This window comes from Podarcis bocagei (genome assembly GCF_964188305.1).
Source record: "Podarcis bocagei genome assembly, chromosome: 12".
NCBI classification, from domain to species: domain Eukaryota; kingdom Metazoa; phylum Chordata; class Lepidosauria; order Squamata; family Lacertidae; genus Podarcis; species Podarcis bocagei.
In genome coordinates this window covers 1,736,780-1,756,739 of record NC_138137.1, presented here as the reverse complement: position 1 = coordinate 1,756,739, position 19,960 = coordinate 1,736,780, and the positions used below count along the sequence as shown (strand labels likewise).

Here is a 19,960-nt window from a genome sequence, read left to right as displayed (position 1 = left end):
GAGGGCTTTTCCTGCCTGCCTCCTCCCTGCATTCGCTCTATAGGACGCACAGACTTTTCCCCTTAGTTTTTAAGACGGGAAAAGTGCGTCCTATGGTGCGAAAAATACGGTAGTTACTGAGAAATGCATGCGAAATGGCAGCCTTCCAGAGAGCCCTCTCCTTCCTCCAAGGCATTTCATCAGCTGTTAGTCAAATATATACAAGCCATATGTTGAAGGGGAAAGCTAGCATTTATTTGGCTCTGATTCAGCAGTCTCTTGTAGGCTATTGTGGGGACACCAGACGCATTCAGATAAGTATAGGTTTAATTTTTATTGCCTTCCATCTCATCATTTCCTTGATTGGTGGGAGGTCTCCTAATCTTTTCTCAATATAACCTCACGAGTGTGGTTCCCAAATTGTGTTGGGTGAAAAAGAAACTCAACACGAAAGGAAAATGGATCAGGAAATATAGCAACTGTACGGAGCCAGGATACAGTGAAATTTAATAAAGGGGCAACAAATTGGTTCTTTGAAATGAGGTTTCAAAGCACACTGCAACAAGAGAAAAGTAATAGTTTCCAAAGCAAAAAAGTATTATGGTAATTCCTGTTTTAAAAAGAATCTTTGATAGAAAGGGGACCAGTCAAACTTGAATGTTTGAAATCTCATTTTGTTGATCTCAAGACATAAATATATGTCCTCCTGTAATTTTTCCATTTTGTATTCATGTCTGTTCTTCCTTTTCTTGTGCATTACCTCAACATGCTGACAAGAGGTATTTGCTAGGATGTACAGAAGGGAGGTGTAGGATGTACAGAATGGGACGCGGGTGGCGCTGTGGGTAAAAGCCTCAGCGCCTAGGGCTTGCCGATCGAAAGGTCGGCAGTTCGAATCCCCACGGTGGGGTGCGCTCCCGCTGCTCGGTCCCAGCGCCTGCCAACCTAGCAGTTCGAAAGCACCCCTGGGTGCAAGTAGATAAATAGGTACCGCTTACCAGCGGGAAGGTAAACGGCGTTCCGTGTGCTGCGCTGGCTCGCCAGATGCAGCTTTGTCACGCTGGCCACGTGACCCGGAAGTGTCTCCGGACAGCGCTGGCCCACGGCCTATAGAGTGAGATGGGCGCACAAACCCCAGAGTCTGTCAAGACTGGCCCGTTCGGGCAGGGGTACCTTTACCTTTACCTTTTACAGAAGGGAGGTATACAAAGTTATAATGGTTAGAAGTTGCTGTAAGTTTTTAATGATATTTTTAGTGCTATTTATCTAGAAAATGAGGTGCCAGAATTCACCATGAATGCCTCTCTTCTAATGGCAATGGAGCCCATCTGAGACAGGCTGGAACTGAGTTCCAGGGAGTTCCAGCTGAAAAAGCCCTGTTTTTAGTGATGGGCAAACTCAATTCAGGCATAGTTCTGTATTTTTTAGCTTTCTCAGTGAGCATTCAGGAAAAAAGCTTGACTATTTCTGAGGCTTCAACCCCAACTCCTAATGCTGGGGCATGAGCAATATTGCAATGTATATGCACCTTACTGTATTGCCTCCTGGGAATTGTAGTTCCCAGAACCAGACATGGCTGATCTCTGCTAGAGATACCTTAGGGTTTATCCACCCTTCTCTTATACCATTGCTTTCTCCTGGGGAAAACTGCTCTATAGTGTTCAGACAGGAATTCGGGGTTTCTCCAGATTGATGTTTGCTCCGATTTAGAACTAAAGAGTGGGTTTTCTCTGGGAAAGGAGTGGAGCAAGGGGCAAAATGTTCAGAACCTATGCCTAGAAAGTGCAGGTCAAGCGGAAAACCACTCAGACTCCTGCAGTCTAGGCACCAGCAAGCAGAAGTGTGGGAAAGCCCTTCCACACCAAAAACAACTTGAAGCAAGAGAGCCTTATGATGGGTCAGCAGCAACAGTTGCAAGAAGCAATGAGAAGTTGTCCCAAGAGAATGCAGATATTCACCCAGTAAATGGCTGTCTGGTGAACTGATCTGCTTATGGGCTTCAGAACAGTCAGTAAGAGTTTCATTAGGAGTAAGGGGGGAATATTCATGAATACTGGTGCATACAATGACCAACCAGATGGCTTTTGGTTTGAATAATATCACATTAATCATAGAACGTGTCATCAAGCAAAGCAAGGGGCTAACATTAAAGAAAACACATTTTCCCAGTTTATAACGCACAGCTCAGAATATAAAACAAGATTCTTCACATCCATATTGAATGGGCAGGTGCATGTGGGCTCATGCACAAAAGTTATTGAATAGATAATTGCAAACTTTAATAATATCCCTGGGGAGTGTGCTTTATTCTTCCGGAAATCCCGAGGCACTTAGTTCTCAATACTAGATGTAGAAGTCCAGTCCAGAGACTTTGGTCCTCAGCACCATCACCCGTGGGAGTGCAGCACAGAAGCAGTGCAGATGAAGGCTGGGGAGTAGACTGAAATAACGTCCCAAACCTCCCTTTGCTGCCACCAGCTTGAGAAGGAAAAGTAGAGGAGAGAATCCACTCCCAGGGAAGTCCAACAACATCTGGAGGACCACAGGTCCCCACTTTTTGACCTCCAGTATCATTATGGCTCTGAAGACCAGGTGCTCTGAAAACCCAGGTATCACAAGTGGAACATTGAGCTCCTGTCATGCCCAGAGACATCCATTTGGCCACCATGAGAATGGAATGCCAGATCAGGTAGGCCTTTGGACTAATCCAACAGGACTCTTCTTGTATTCTTCATTACACAGACCCAGAGCACTGTTCTGCATGGCCTGGCAGCCTGTCCAACAGCTGGTGACTGGTGAAGGTTTGGCATGCAAAATGGAAGGAGACTACTGAAGGCAGGTTGCCCAGGGCTACTCAAAACTTGGAGCTGGGCTTATAGATGAGGCATGCAAGGAGATAGATTGGGGTGTTAAATCTCTTTGTCCTCTCAGCAGCTTTCAGTACTGTTGACCATGTGATGAAGGGCAGGGTTTAAATTTATGGCCATCTTGGCTGTGAGTCCTGGAAGACCTGCTCCCTGCATTCCAGGCCTTTTTCTACCAGGTCTGGGAGGGCGGGGCCCAGACTGACTCCAGTTACAAAAGTTACTGAGCTACAAAAGTGGAGACTGCTCTTGGGCTCTAGTACAGTGGTACCTCAGGTTACATACACTTCAGTTCAGTTATGTACAGTTACATAACCCAGAAATAGTACCTCTGGTTAAGAACTTTGCTTCAGGATGAGAACAGAAATTGTGCTCCAGCGGTGCGGCAGCAGCAGGAGGCCCCATTAGCTAAAGTGGTGTTTCAGGTTAAGAACGGACCTCCAGAACGAATTAAGTTCTTAACCTGAGGTACAACTGTATTGTTTAGGGGTTGCTGTTGGGGTAGTTGTTGCTGTTATTATTATTTTTTATCTTGATTTTGGATCTCTATGATTTATGTGAAAGTTGCTCACTTTGGTTCTATACTTTTTGATGTGTGAGTTATTGTTGATGACCTCGTGTTATGTTATGTGTTATCTATATTTATAAAATAGCTGATATATACTATTAGTTATGGATGTGACCTGTAAAAATGTAATGGAGATAAGAAATTGTAGCCCATTGCCGTCGCTTTCCCTTCCCTGTTTCTGAATGGATCATGCCTTGTGCACCTGCAGCCTTCCATCATGTATTATATTAATCCACCTAAATATAATGAGGCTTCATGGCCATGCTGTGCCGTTGGGCTGTCCCGAAATGGAGCCACTCCTTCACCCTGATGTGCTTCTTTGCCTCGTCCTCTCTCTCGCCCCCCAGGTGTGTGCCCAATCACTGTGAGCACGGAGGCAAGTGCACCCAGACGTGGGACAGCTTCTCTTGCAACTGTGATGCAACCCGATACAGTGGAGCCACGTGCCATAACTGTAAGTGATGCCTGGAGTCTCAGCTGACTTCAAGTGGTAAAATGTGCATAATGTCTCAGTTAATATCTTTCCTCATTTTCTTAATGCTAAGTATCTCAGAGAAGAAAGTTAAAACATGCATATTTTTCTTTTATTCCTGAGGGGAGTATGTGTATTTGAAACATGCTTAACCAGAATAACTTTTATTATACTAAGCTCGTCTGATTTTGTTCCTAATGCAAAATTTCTTGTCATTTCACCAAATGAGAATGCAAAATTATCTATACAATAAAGGGTTATTAACGTATTCTCTATTTTCTTGGAAATGTTTTTAATGAAACTTTAGTGAGAGGGTATAGAGAAATTCTGAATCATCTTGCATGTCACACTTCTGATTGTTTTACTTATATATCAAATGTATTTTTGGGAAACTGTTGCCAGATAATGAAACTTCCAAAAAATTCCTTTAAAATGATATAGAATATGATAACCATATAAAAATGAAAAATGAGTCTGTAGGTTGACATTTTCATGGAATTACTGGCACGGTCTAGTCATTGTTGAAACCACTATTAAGTTAAAAGCACTAAAAATATCTCCCTCTGAAATCAGTGAAACTTAAAACTGCTTCACATTTGCAAAAATGTTTCCAGTGTTATTGCGTCTAAAGTGATCTTACAGTTTTCTCAAAAGAAAAAGGAAAGAATGATCCACACTTTTGGCCACAATCCAGAGCAAAACTAAACATTCTTAAGTCTATTTAGTTTAGTGGGTCTTTGTCAATTTAAACTGATTTTTTTAAAAAAAATTGTAAGAAAGTAAGAGTTGACACAGTCCTAAATGTGTCCAATCAGAAATAATTATATTAAATTCAGTTGACCTTACCACCCAATCAAGTCTCATTGAGCTCAGTGGGAGTTGGTTTTAGGTTGGCAGGCGTAGGGTTGCCCTGCAGGCCTCTCTCCTTAAGTGCATCCTGCACAGCCGCCCCATTCGCCTGGCCTCTGATCCCAGTCCCGGGTGTCCCATTGTGGCTCCCATCCTCTGACCGTGCCACAGCACAGGACCTAAAGACTGGCGTTCGTTTGGCTGTCCCTCCCAGCTGACTCACATGGGGGGGGGGCAGAAAACAGAAGCAAAACCTACCTTGTTCCCATCCCCCGCCTCCATGCATCAGCACTCTTCCTCCTCCTCTGGTTGCAGCACTTCCAGAAGCTGGTTTTTGGAAGTACACCTGAGGCACTGGCAGCGGAGGAGGAGGAGGAGGAGGAGGTTCGAGGGGGAGGGGAGCAAGTGGGGGATGGGCAGGGGCAAGTGCAGAAATGGAATTTCAGCACATTTTAAATTTTGCAAATCCTTCTCCCTAGGAGCAAAACCTTTCAAATGGTATATTTTGTACCCATCTATGATAACTGCTGGGCACATTGCCTGGTATGAACTAAGTGTGATTTAGCATTCCAGAAATCCATTCCAGAAGCATTCCAATAACGACACTGTTTAAATGCTGGTGAGGAAAGACCACAGGAAGAGCATCATGGACTCTGAAAGGGGAAGGCACTCCCAGTAGCTCTGCATATTTCACTTAAGACATTTTCACCTATCTTCAATGGATAAAATATAAGAAAATTGAAATGGTTGTTCTGCTTGCAATGTTAGAAAAGGAATTTAGAGGCCAGTGTCCTGTTTTCTCGCCTCCTGCTGCTGCAATAAAGCCTCTGGAATGGTAAAAGTCTGGCTCATCAAGGGATAAGTAGCCATTGCAATGTTTACTCTCCTAATTCTTCCAGAATTTCAGACTAATGTCAGTCAGTCAGTCAGTCAGTCAGTCAGTCATATAGAGGATTTTATTTCATTTTTACAATGAGTCTAAAAACAATTTCCTGCTGTTTGGGAAACAAAATCCCTTTCCAAAGTCAGACTTACCTGAAATGTTTCAGCTTCATAACAGCACTTTGGTAAAAGAAATCTTATGACATTTTTCTTTTTTCTCTGAGCCTTTAAGCCAGAAGGAGCTTTCCAGGCCATGTTATCTTACAAGCTTAAGATCCAGGAGCAGTTTTCTAAAACAGATCATGCTCCCTCCAGAGAAATTGGTGTCTGGGCCTGAATGTGGCAATTTAAACTCTGTTTTTGTAGAACTGTAGAGTTGGAAGAGGTCCTGAGAGTCGTCTAGTCTAGTCTCCATGGGGGCTCAAACCACCAGCCTTCTGGTCAACTGTCTGATGCAATGACCCACTGTGCATGGTACTTTAAAAAGGGAAGTTTCAAAAATGATGATCCAGTCCAAAGCCCTGAGCTGGTAGGATGTGTGCACAGCAGTTGGGTTGACACAGCCCCACTAACATTATCAGCAATATCTCTGATCCAGCTGTTTGGGGGAGAAGAGAGTGGGGGGCACTAAATATATCCTCTGCTCCCCCTCATGATCATTAGTCTGGGTTGCTTGCAAATAGCCCCAGCAGCTGCATTCAGGCATGAATCTCATACAGACTGTTCCTCATCAGTCTTGGGATGTGAATTTGAGAGCCTGCTTTCTTCTCACCAGAGATGAGAAGTTTTCAGATGTGGGGAAAATCCTGGAGTGAGGAACCACTACTATGCCCAGACACCACATAAGAACCTTGAAGGTTAGCCCTCAGGACATCAGGTCATCTAAGCCTCCCTAATTTTATTTAATTCCGAGATTAGGGTGTACTGCAACTGAGGTGAATCTATCTGCCAATTAATTTTCACCTAGAACATGAATTGACTGTTGGCATAAGAAGAGACATTAATGAACAGGCTGAAAAATAGTACAAAAGTCTCTCTTAATTATTTGTGATTAAGAAAGATTATAAATGGATAAGGATGCTCTAGCTGTCTATCCAGAGACAGATACAAGTTTTCAAGACAGAGACTGTCAAGGTGGAGCCTAACAGAACCCAAAATGGCGAAGATACAATTGAACACACACCAGACAATTATTGGATGAGCAACTGAAAGAGCTCAGAGCGGAGATGCATAACATGATGGTGAACAAAACTGGATCAGAGAAAGATCAGAGCAAAGAATAAGCAGGACCGGGGGGGGCGGGGGGGGGGATACTGATCAAGATCTGCCTGAGCAAGAGAGTGGAAGGGAAAAGCAGCAGGACCTTCACACAGGTGCCTGGAAGAGGGAAACGGACAAGTGATGGAGTTGTGGGGCTGGAGGAGTGGAATGAAACCCCTGACAGAGACATTAAGAAACATCTTGGGATGGCAAAGACAGAGCTGAGAGAGAAAGGATCCTCAGCTAATATAGAGAGGGGGAACCACCAAGCCTAGAAAAAGAATGGAAGAAGCCAAAATGGAAGGAACTTTTTTTCTAAATTAGGATGGGAAATCTTGGCCAGCAGGAAATGGGTTTGGAAGATATAGAGCTGGGTACAAATTAATGAATATACAACAGGTAAATAACTATGGGTTGTTATTCTAATAATGGATGTTGGAATTTATTGGAGATAAAACTGTCAAACCAGACTGGAGGAAACACACACACAACCTCCCTCTGCTCTGCCCCTTTCATTCCTCAGTGTGTTCTAGGGGGAGACCAGAGGGGAGGGGAGCTGGTCTCAGCAGGAGGGAGATTGTCCCACAATCATAGCTCTGCAAACTCCTCAAGGATTAAAAGCAGTAAGTCACGGGTCATAAAATGGCTGGGAGTGGGAACATGTGTACTGTATATATATAGAGAGAGAGATTTCTGAAAGTAGATTTGCACTGCAATCCTTGAAGTTAACTAGTTAGTTTTTTTGCAACTTCAGAAAATCCTGCACTGCCAGGAGTCAGTTAACAGGATGAAATGCAAACAGATGATGTGCTGCTTGATTTTGCTCATTTAAGATATGGCTTGCACAAACATTCTGCCCTTGTTTCAATGTGATTAAAATGCTAATGGAGAAAATACACCGATCCAGTCTCCAAATGTCAACTCCATTTAGTCCCCTAGGTGCCTAATGAGCTTTGATTATTTTTCTCCTAAAATGTAAATCTTTACCCTATTAGGAAAGAATACTCTGAATATTGTGAATAATGAGTTAATTGCCTCTAGAGTGATTTTAAGAGAAAAAATTGGATCACATCCTCTATTCACTGCACATTATAATTAGAATGGACAATGGGCTAATTGTGATACTACTTTAAAATCATAGCCAGATTTGATCATCAGGAAAACAACCATGTATAAACAACATAGACTAGAATTTGCATGCTGGAGCTATTTAGACTCCTGCAGGTTTCCTATCGATTAGTTTGCACCATTTGTGATTCCACTCCGTACACAGTTACGTAGGAAACTACAAAAATGCCTTTATCAATTTTAAACTTTTTATAAATAAAACTACACAACTTAACATTTTTTTCATATGCAAAGTTCTGTCATGGCACTCAAAACACACATGCACTACAGTCCAAGCAGATACTTTTGAAACAGAAAAGGCTGCAATTCCTTTAATAGCAATGAGGCTGCTGTGCTCTATATGCAAGAAAAAACTAAAAGGCATATTATATAAGGATAATACATGAAAGACTTTGTGGACAAAGACAATCTGGAGACAGTAAAGTCTGCAAAATGTCTAGCATCTGACATTAAACAAAGGGCCGCCACAGTGCTCTCTGAGTTTTAATTTGTATTATCTTGTATTTTGGAATTTTACCTACTCTGTTACACTTTAGGTTTGATATATTCCACATATAAATGGCAATAAATGGTGAATGATGCAAATGAATTGCTATCTATCTTCCTGTCCTAAGGCAAGCAAAGTCATCTGTTTCGTAGCCATGAAAACAAAACGTGGGTTCTTGGACTTCCAGCCTGATATAACCTCGGACAATGTGTGGCCTCTGATATTATGGACAGCAGAAAAGAAGAATTATTTGAGTTTGTTTTTCAGAGTAGACTGGAACATTTTCATCAAGAGAACCCAGCTACACAAAGATGACCAGGCTGCTCCTAAGGATGGGAAGTCACCTCCGTTTGGGTTTCTTTTAGTTTCTCATTTTTCCAATGTTCAGTTCTCCACATTTCCACATCAATTTGCAAATTATCTTATGGCGAGCCTTAATGAACATTCATAAGCATTTTAGCACAGATTAATTCTAAGTTACACATTTTTGTGTGTAGTTCTGTCTGACATGCACACTCTTGCAACATCATAATTTCTTGCATGTTATTTTCACTATTCTTTGCACACTTCACCGCAATATATGCACTTTTCTGCACCTTGCTTGGTTGGAGAACTGCATGACAAAACTTGGAGGGCTGAGAATTCTGAAGGATGGCAGTGTCTTTGTTTGCAGATTGTTTTGTTTGCAGATTGTTTAAAGTTAGCCTTTAAATGCGAACCGAATTGATTCTTCTCCCCCATCTCTAGTAGCTCCTCACAGGGGCGCCACAGCGATCTGCCCAGGAGGGCAGCGCAGCGAGCTGCCCATGGAGTCCACCTGGTGGACACAAGCCCCACACTGCCGTTTTGGGCACTGGGGGCCCTGAGCCACCGTGTCACTCCCAGGAGACATGCGTGGCTCAGGCGCACTGCAGGCCAGGCCCCGCGGTAAGTGCCGCCCCCTGCGGTGTGCCATTTTGTGTCCCCCCCAGGGATGACACCCGGGGTGGACCGCATCCCCTGCACCCCCCCCTTCCTGTGCCCTGACTGCAGTTTGCTTTCTGACTCTCCCTTCCTTCCTCCCTCCCTGGCTGGACTTAAAGATAAAAGATCTCTACCTAGCAACTGTGTTTGGAAGCCTGTGATATTATCTCTCTGATTATTTTGACCACAACACTTATTTGAAACAATTCTACATGCTTCCCATAAGGCTGTTGCGTCCACAATATGAATCGGATGCCTTCTCTTGGAAAATCAAGTTTTACAGCCTGGTCACAACCATTTTCACTTGGCGCTGGGAGGGGACCAAAGCTTGAAAGGCATGAATTGGTCAACCTCACATTGCAAGAAGAGTTTGTCTTACTTGAAAATTAATGGGCCTTTTCAATTATCTTTCTTTAATGTGCTACTTGCTGCTTTAGTTAGCTCTCATTTATAAACAACCACTGAACAGGAAAATAGTATTGTTGTGGTTATTAGTTATTTTTGCTATTTATTGTATAAATGCATAAGTAGACAGCATTTCACCAAGTGGTGCTATTGGTTTATCACCTTTATGTACTCCAAAAACCAGCCAATGAAAAGCTTACACCAACACTGGTGACCACAAATATGGCTCACATTAATACTAGTGTTTTCTAAGCACGTTTTTGGTCTCAGGATGTTGCTAAATTGCAGGAGGAGGCTACGGGGGAACCAAAAGAGTTTTTCAGTTCAAATGATACCTTACTTTGGGGGTGAATGCTAATAGTTATGGTTCCTTTAAGATTATTTTAATGAAAATTTTAAAGTGCAAAATGAAGTGTTTATTATTATTATTATTATTATTACACAGTTGCAATAATTAAGTTGACAAAAAGGGAAGCTTCTCTAATCAGTGCTATTAGGGCAGAGTTAGTAAGTGTGAAATTCTGTTCTGACCTAGCTGTGGATTTCCATTTTATTACAAGAGGACTTTGGGAACAATGTAATGATAACACACAAGGCAGTTTTTCAATGAGTATTTAAAGATAACCCAACACTCTGTCAGATACATCCATAATGAATCATTTGTAGCATGGCCATAATTTGATATTGGACTAGCGTTGTAGGAGACCCGGAGGGTGTGAATGTGTGGGTGGCCATCCTATAATACTTTCCGTGCGCGTTCTGTGAGAAAGGTCAGAGGGGGGAGCTGCAGAAGTGATCAGCAGCAGACAACCTTTACCAAAATCTTTTTTTAATGTAATAATTTGTATTAAATTTTCTATTTTACAATCAAGGTAAACATTTTACCAACATTTAACTATCCAGTGACTTCCCTTCTTCTCCTTCCATGGTTCATTTGGCATATCTTCCATTCCTGCATATTTTACTGTAACCATTCATGTCAATTTTCCATTTTTACTTCATTCAGACATTATTTACATTGCTGAATTTATCTTAATGCTGCCAGCATTTTCAGCTTTGTACAATTATTTTCCATATCAGAGCTTATCAGAGTTTGCAGGGCAGCAGTTGAAGAAGGAGCAAAAAGGGTTTTCTTGTGTGTGTGTTTCTTTGTGGCTGATTAGCTGTTTTCCCTGTGCAAAGGTCAGAGGGGGCAGGGTTTCTGTTGAGGCAGGGGATTAGATGTGGGAGGAGCTTATCAGAGTTTGCAGGGCAGCGGCGCGCGCCTAGCGGCGCACGCAGTTATACCCATCTTTTAGATTTAGGGGAGCTAGTCTCAAACGTTTGTTGGGGGAGACCTAGGTTTTTTTGTGGGGGAAGTTATTTGTCCTGTCTTCAAGCTTTTCATGATGGAGGACCTCTGTAGCCACCCCCAACGACACGATCTCAAGATGGAAGGGGAGGGAACAGCTGCAGTCGCCTGCGATTCCTGCGCAATGTTTGCCATCTTGCCAAAGCTTGCAGGCAGTTTTATGTGCAGCAATTGCATGTTGATTGCCCTTTTAAAAGACAAAGTCCAGCAACTGGAGGAACGTGTAGCTACGCTCCAAAGAATTAGAGAGCTGGAGCTCTTCTTGGAAGCAACAGAGCACACCGTCCCCACCAAGGAGGAGACAGGGGACTCCCCTGAGAAGGAGGATAGTTCACCAACACAGGAGCCAGATATATGGAGAAACGTGACTCAAAGAAGTAGGAGGCCCAAGGTTCACTCTGATTGTTTAGAAATACACAATCGCTTTGAGGTCCTCTCCCCTAGCATGGAAGATGAAGAGCAGACTCCATTTGAGGATCTCTCCCTCATTACAGTCAATCAGGTATATGAAGACGAGCAGCAAAGTCAGTCCTCAGGGAATGTGCAGGCGACCTTGGAACGGACAGCTCACGGAAGAACCCCGACCAAACCCAAGAGGAGGCGTGTAGTGGTGATAGGGGATTCCCTACTGAGGGGAACAGAAGCAGTGATCTGTGGGCCTGACAAGATGTCTCGGGAAGTGTGCTGTCTCCCCGGGGCTAAGATCCAAGATGTAACTGAACGACTGCAAGGAATCATAAAACCCACTGACAAATACCCCTTCCTCTTGGTTCATGTGGGAACCAATGACACTGCAAGCAATAGCCTCCAGAAGATCAAAAGAGACTACGAGGCTCTCGGCAGGAAATTGAAGCAACTAAATGCACAAATTGTCATCTCGTCTGTCCTCCCAGTTGAACGACGTGGCCCAGGGAGAGAGGGGAAAATAGTGGAAGTGAACAGCTGGCTTCGCAAATGGTGTAAACAGGAACAGTTTGGATTCTTAGATCATGGACTGCAGTTTCTTGAAGATGGACTTCTGGCAAGTGATGGGCTGCACCTCACAACGGTTGGGAGAAATGTTTTTGCCAAAAATCTCAGAAACCTCATCAGGAGGGCTTTAAACTGACTAATGTGGGGGAGGGAGACAGTGCTCCTGAAGGTAGGAGTCTATCAATTAATGAAGATGATCATCCAAATGTCATAGACCAAATGGAGCAAACAGCACGCGGACCTAGTGGTGGGAGGAAAAAATCCTTAAATAAGAGACACGGGGGAATGATTAATGGACTTCAATGTCTGTACACTAATGCGCAAAGCATGGGAAATAAACAAGATGAGCTTGAGCTCTTGGTACAGCAAACTAAATATGACATAATAGGCATCACTGAAACCTGGTGGGATAAGTCCCACGATTGGAATGTAATAATGGGGGGATACAATCTATTTCAGAGAAACAGACCAGACAAGAAAGGAGGAGGAGTGGCGTTATATGTCAGGGATGTGTATACCTGTGAAATGATCCAAGATTTAGAACCTCAAAGCCAAAGTGAGAGCATTTGGGTCAAAATTAAGGGAGAGAAGAATAACAGAGACCTCATTGTGGGAGTTTACTATAGATCCCCAAGCCAAACGGAGGACATAGATGATGCCTTCCTGGAACAGATGGCCAAGCATGCAAAAGGAAGGGAGATAGTAGTAATGGGGGACTTCAATTACCCGGATATTTGTTGGACGTCAAACTCAGCCAAGAGCATAAGGTCAAACAGATTCCTCACTGGCCTTGCAGACAACTTCATTGTCCAGAAAGTGGGAGAAGCAACAAGAGGAACAGCCGTTTTAGATCTGGTCCTAACCAATGTTGATGACTTGGTTAGTGGGGTAGATGTGGAAGGATCATTAGGCGCGAGTGATCATGCTCTTCTGAAGTTTACTATACAGCGGAAAGGAGCAGCCAAGCATACTAGGACTCAATTTCTTGACTTTAAGAAAGCCGACTTCATAAAACTTAGGGAAGTGCTGGGTGAGATCCCATGGACAGCAATACTAAAAGGAAAGGGAGTTCATGATGGCTGGGAGTTTGTTAAGAGGGAGATAGTAAAAGCACAACGTCAGGCAATACCATTGAGACGGAAACATGGAAGGTGCCTAAAGAAGCCAGGGTGGCTATCTTAAGAACTTTTAACTGAATTAAGATTAAAAAAGGATGTGTACAAAAAATGGAAAAGGGGGGAAACCACCAAAGAGGAATTCAAACAAATAGCCAGCACGTGTAGACACAAAGTCAGAAAAGCTAAAGCACAGAATGAACTCAGGCTGGCTAGAGAGGTTAAAAGCAACAAAAAAGGCTTTTATGGGTATGTTCGTAGCAAAAGGAAGAACAAAGAAACAGTGGGGTCACTCCGAGGAGAAGATGGTGAAATGCAAACAGGGGACACAGAAAGGGCTGAACTCCTCAATGCCTTCTTTGCCTCAGTCTTCTCCGATAAAGAAAACAATGCCCGACCTGAAGAATTTGGAGCAAATGATTCAGCAAAGGAAACACAGCCCAGAATAACTAAGGAGATAGTACAAGAATATTTGGCTAGTTTAGATGTATTCAAGTCTCCAGGGCCAGATGAACTGCATCCAAGAGTATTAAAAGAACTGGCAGATGTGATCTCAGAACCACTGGCAGTCATCTTTGAGAATTCCTGGAGAACAGGCGAAGTCCCGGCAGACTGGAGGAGGGCAAATGTTGTCCCTATTTTCAAAAAGGGGAAAAGAGAGGACCCAAATAATTACCGCCCAGTCAGTCTGACATCAATAGCAGGGAAGATTCTGGAGCAGATCATTAAGCAAACAGTCTGTGAGCACCTAGAAAGGAATGCTGTGATCACCAATAGTCAGCATGGATTTCTGAAAAATAAGTCATGTCAGACTAACCTGATCTCGTTTTTTGACAGAATTACAAGCCTGGTAGATGAAGGGAACGCAGTGGATGTAGCCTACCTTGATTTCAGCAAGGCATTTGACAAGGTGCCCCATGATATTCTTGTAAAGAAGCTGGTAAAATGCGGTCTTGACTATGCTACCACTCAGTGGATTTGTAACTGGCTGACTGACCGAACCCAAAGGGTGCTCATCAATGGTTCCTCTTCATCCTGGAGAAGAGTGACTAGTGGGGTGCCACAGGGTTCTGTCTTGGGCCCGGTCTTATTCAACATCTTTATCAACGACTTGGATGATGGACTCAAGGGCATCCTGATCAAATTTGCAGATGACACCAAACTGGGAGGGGTGGCTAACACCCCAGAGGACAGGATCACACTTCAAAACGACCTTGACAGATTAGAGAACTGGGCAAAAACAAACAAGATGAATTTTAACAGGGAGAAATGTAAAGTATTACACTTGGGCAAAAAAAATGAGAGGCACAAATACAAGATAGGTGACACCTGGCTTGAGAGCAGTACATGTGAAAAGGATCTAGGAGTCTTGGTTGACCACAAACTTGACATGAGCCAACAGTGTGACGCGGCAGCTAAAAAAGCCAATGCAATTCTGGGCCTCATCAATAGGAGTATAGTATCTAGATCAAGGGAAGTAATAGTGCCACTGTATTCTGCTCTGGTCAGACCACACCTGGAGTACTGTGTCCAGTTCTGGGCACCACAATTCAAGAAGGACACTGACAAACTGGAACGTGTCCAGAGGAGGGCAACCAAAATGGTCAAAGGCCTGGAAACGATGCCTTATGAGGAACGGCTAAGGGAGCTGGGCATGTTTAGCCTGGAGAAGAGGAGGTTAAGGGGTGATATGATAGCCATGTTCAAATATATAAAAGGATGTCACATAGAGGAGGGAGAAAGGTTGTTTTCTGCTGCTCCAGAGAAGCGGACACGGAGCAATGGATCCAAACTACAAGAAAGAAGATTCCACCTAAACATTAGGAAGAACTTCCTGACAGTAAGAGCTGTTCGACAGTGGAATTTGCTGCCAAGGAGTGTGGTGGAGTCTCCGACTTTGGAGGTCTTTAAGCAGAGGCTTGACAACCATATGTCAGGAGTGCTCTGATGGTGTTTCCTGCTTGGCAGGGGGTTGGACTCGATGGCCCTTGTGGTCTCTTCCAACTCTATGATTCTATGATTCATATATTCAATAATTTCCACTCTTCTTTACATATATGTTCTTCTTGCTCTCTTGTCCTATGTGTTAAACCTGCAAGTGCTGCATATTCTCACTTCTTAAGTTGCCAGTCCTCTTTATCTGGGACCGCACTCACTTTCCATTTTGGGGCTAAAGAAACAAGGGCTGCTGTTGTTGCATACATAAACAGGCTTTTCTGACACCTGGAAATTTCTGTCTGGGTTATTCCCAATAAGAAGGACGCTGGTCTTTTTGGGAAGGTGGTTTGAAACTTTATTTTTAACTCATTGTAAATCATATCCCAATATTCTTTTACCTTTCTACATGTCCACCACATACAAAAAAAGGTTCCTTCGATTTCTTTACATTTCCAACATGTGTCTGATTCTACTTTAGACATCTTAGCCAACCTACTTGGAGTTAGATACCATCTATGAATCATTTCAGTGAATAACATGCAGTAAATATCAAATCATTTTTCCAGAGTTTCTTCCAGAGGTTTAAATCTATATTGTGCCCTGTATATATATATATATTGTGCCCAGTGTGTCATTTAAGCTTTAACTAGCTCGTCTTTTGTTTCCCATTCTGATAGAAGGTTGCACATTCTAGACAGAAGTTTATCCTTGTTTTGTAATAGTTCTCTTTCAAATTGTGAGCTTTGGTCCAAAACCCCATTTTTAAAAAATCTGTCTTAAACATATCATGTAACTGGTGATATTGTAACCAGTCCGCAACCTTTACCAAAATCTAACCAATGTTTAAAGACAATCCTCCTGCACAACCTCCACCACAGCTGACATACCTCTGCATCTGGATAATAATAATAATAATAATAATAATAATAATAATAATAATAATAATAATAATTATTATTATTATTATTTATTATTTATACCCCACCCATCTGGCTGGGCGGCTTCCAAAATAATCTTAAAATACTGTGATACATCAAACAACCTTATAATGGACCTCTTTGTGGAGTTAAAAGAATTTAGTTAGTAACAACTGTCAGGAATGTGGCCCCCAGAGCGCAGCGGAAGAGTTGGCCTCAGCATTTGAGCTAAGCGAGCAAGGGGCTGACTCTGCAGATGAGAGCTGGCTGTCAGAGTCTAGAAAGGGCAGCCTGGCCCCCCTCCTTCCCAGGAAAGACGGTGTTAGCTCCCAAGGAGAGGAAGAGTTGGAAGGTGGCCAGAGCGTTGCCAGGCAGCCAGAAGATAAGCCAGAGTCTGAGACTGGGTCTTCTGGGAGTGGGGAGGAGGCAGGCAAGCCATTCAGTCCCCGTACTAGGAGACTGGAGAAGCTCAGAGTACAATGGAAGGGAAGGAGAAGAAAGGCGGGATTTTGGTGTTCTCCCTGTTGGGGGAGGAACGATGATTCAGACTGATCAACTACTGTCAATGGGAGCAGGTGGGAAGACATGCTCTGGATGTGTGGGTTTTTTGTAAATAAACTTGCTTAAGAACTAACAGAGAGTCATTGCTGCTTATCAGGCTGCTTGCCTGCCAGAGATCGTTATAACAACACTATTTGGTAGATCAGTTAATGGGGTGAATCCTCAGGTGGATGCTCCTCCAAATTTCAGCTGTCCCCTAAAATCAGATTTTAAAAACTACTCATGCCAGTGTGTGTGTGTTTAACTGTAGGAAACAGGAGTTGCACTTCTCTGAGTCTATTATTATAGTCAGTGCTTTTTTCTAAAAAAATGTTTAGGGGTACTCTCATTTTGACTCAAGGAAATCACCATTGCATAGTTCAAATCAGGGAAAATGGACAAAAGTACAAAGATTCACGTTTAGGGGTGTGCGTACCCCCAGAAAGAAGCACTGATTATAGTAGGCTGTGTCTTAAGCATTAGCTTTGTCATGCAGCCAATATAGAGTAAGGTAAGCATCCTGCGTCATGGTCTGTACAGGTCAAGCATCCCATTTGCTCTGCCAGGGTTATTGGTCTTCATTGGGAGTGCGAGGGTAGGACTAGAGCGGAGGATTGGGGAGGGGGGACGTTGAATTGGGGGCAAAAAATGAGGAATTGGAGAAGCCAGTGCTGAAGTCCTTCCTCGCAGCATATGGTATTTCACAGGCTTTTGGAGCTAGTATTCTGGATAAATGGATACCAGAGGGGCTGTTAAAAGGTATATATTTGAAATTATTGGTGGAACTTTAATATTGCCAGTGTAGTACTTCTTTATATATATTTTTTAAAAAACCTACAAGTATTTCCAGGGCACAGCATTAAAAAGAACATATAATTAGTAGGAGAGACTTTTGAGATTCTTTATATAGGGAGCAAAATCCTTATTGGGGATTAATCACTGCCTGAGACTGACTTTGCATGTAAAATCTGAAAATTAATTAGCTCTCTTTTAATCTTTTCCATTAAATAACACTCAGTCTAAGTTTATTGCTTACTTCACTGTTTTAAAATAACTGCTTAGCTGCAAAAAATAGTATTTGGACACTTATATTAAAATTCAGTTGCAACTCTAAGAAATAGCATATTTTCAAGAAGATTTGTAATTCTGTGTGTTCAGCATGAGAAGTAATGCAAATAGGTAGGCACAAATAAGGGGCTACATAATGAGCATTTTTGCCTTAAACCTTTGATGGAGGATCTCCCATGGTACATAGAATAATCCCATTTCAACATTCCGTAGGAAAATATATTATCCAGTGTTTTGCAAAACCCTGTTACTCTCATTTGCAAGTTAATTGAATGATAGCATTGTTGGCCTGTTAACCAGTCTTTTAATCCCTAAATTTAGGGAGGGAAACACCAGGAAAGGTGGTGTCAGGGCTGCCACTCAGTCCCAGCTCACATAGGACCACGTTAGCCAGCGTTCAGGTTAAAAGAGTCTTTATTGGATTACAGCTTCCATTTCCAAACTGCAATATGCAGCCCTACTTCTTCTAGGTCAGACCGGCGAAGACCCGTCTGAGTCTCCGCCTCTAGCACACCAGCTTAATACCCTAGCCTTGCTCCACCTCCTGCGCCTTTCCCTCCGTCTCTGGGTCCTTCTGCCCCCCGGGGTCTCCTTTTTCCTACTCTCTTCTGACGCGGACCCCCCTGACCCTTCCGCCTCCTTGCGGCGGGCTTTGGGACCTGGTTCACTCTCTGGGCTGCTTACTGCGCCAGCTTCCACTACATTTGAACTTGGCGCGCGCGCCCAACTCTCAACCTTCCTCTTGATCGTTTCGTCGCTCCCCGAGGTGGGCGTGACTACTCCTGACTCATGCCCTCCCTCCTTCTGAAAGCCTCCGGAACCCGATATCTGGTCCCCTTTCTCCCCGCTGTTCCCGTCTGGGTACGTGGGTCCCGATCTCCAACTGCTGCTCTCTGATTCCTCTCTGGACCCTTCTTCCTGGGGTGTCCCCCTGCTTTCCCCCCTTGCTCTGACTGCTGGCGCTCCCTTCTGGGAATCCTCGGACTCACTGGATAAGCTCGGCGATCTCGGTTCGTCATCCCCACTCATCTTTCCTTCGTATTCCTCCCCCTCGCTCTCTGTCTCCTCCCTTCTCTGCGTCTCTGCTTCTGAACCCCTGACATCCATCCCCCCCTCGAAGCCCCCCCTTCCCCCCTCCCCACTTTCAAGGGTGGTTGCAGGGTGCTCCATCATCACAGGAGTGAATGCCGGATACAGTTCGCTCCTCGTTGCTGGCCGCCAACTGAAGACCTCCGAGTCTTCCTCCTCGCGTTCGTCAACGGTGAGCTGCTCCGCCTCCATTTCAGTGCCGCCGTGCTCGAAACCGAGATCCTCCCCGCACACGTCCATGTCAGTCTCTGCGTCGGTCGCTTGACCTGGCATCTCCAGCCACCTCCGGCGCCACTGCTCCTCTGGCCGATCGTCCCACCAATACGAGGTGTCGGACGCCGAACCCTCCGGTGACCCCTCTGGGGAATGTGTGCGCTGTGCTGGCTCCCCGTCCGAGTCGAAGCCATGGAACGTGCTGGAGGAAAGTGTGGGCGTGAACAACCAGTCGTCGAAGAAGCTTGCTGGCATGGGTCTGTGTGGGAAAAGGGCATGAAACTCGTCCTTGAGCAGGGGTTCCTCCAAAGCGTAGTCTGGCACCCAGCTATTAGCACTAGCCCGGGTGCCCTCTCTGGCTAGGAGGTATTCCACTCCGTCTTCCCCCCATCTGGAGTCCAAAATCTCCGTGACTTCGTTGATGGGGTCCTGCTGTGGCAATCTTCCCGCCTCCGACCGCTCCTGAGACGGACTCGGTGCTGTTCCTGGTTCCTGGAACCTGTGAGGTGTCCTGTAGGGAGTGAGCACCGACCTGTGGAACACCGGATGCATCCTGGAACCCTCCGGGAGCACCAGCCTGAAAGCTACTGGGTTGATCTGCGCTTCGACTTGGTATGGACCGAGTTGCTTGTGCCCCAACTTCTTTTTGGCTAACGATCTGGTCGGCACTGCGTGGGCTGCCAACCAGACCCAGTCTCCCACTCGGATCTCTTCGCCAACCTGCCTGTGCTTGTCCGCTTGCACCTTGTATGCGTGCTTCGCTAGCTCCAGCTGCCGTCGGAGTTGATCGTGGACCTCTTGCAACTCAGACGCGAAAGCGTCCGCCGTCTGCGGTTCCCCTTCCCCCACTCTGTCCAGTCCCGGGAAGGTTCTGGGATTCCTCCCATTGTTGGCGAAGAA

At 44.3% G+C, this 19,960-nt stretch overlaps 1 protein-coding gene across 1 annotated transcript in view; it reads left to right on the top strand.

Annotated features, from left to right (window-relative positions):
• The window catches only part of CNTNAP2 (contactin associated protein 2), a 1,111,520-nt gene that overhangs the window by 731,741 nt on the left and 359,819 nt on the right, over positions 1-19,960 (top strand). Inside the window, exon 11 of the mRNA XM_081165093.1 lies at positions 3,759-3,865. Coding sequence (XP_081021219.1) covers positions 3,759-3,865 — 107 coding nt within the window. The remainder of the gene's footprint in view (positions 1-3,758; positions 3,866-19,960) is intronic.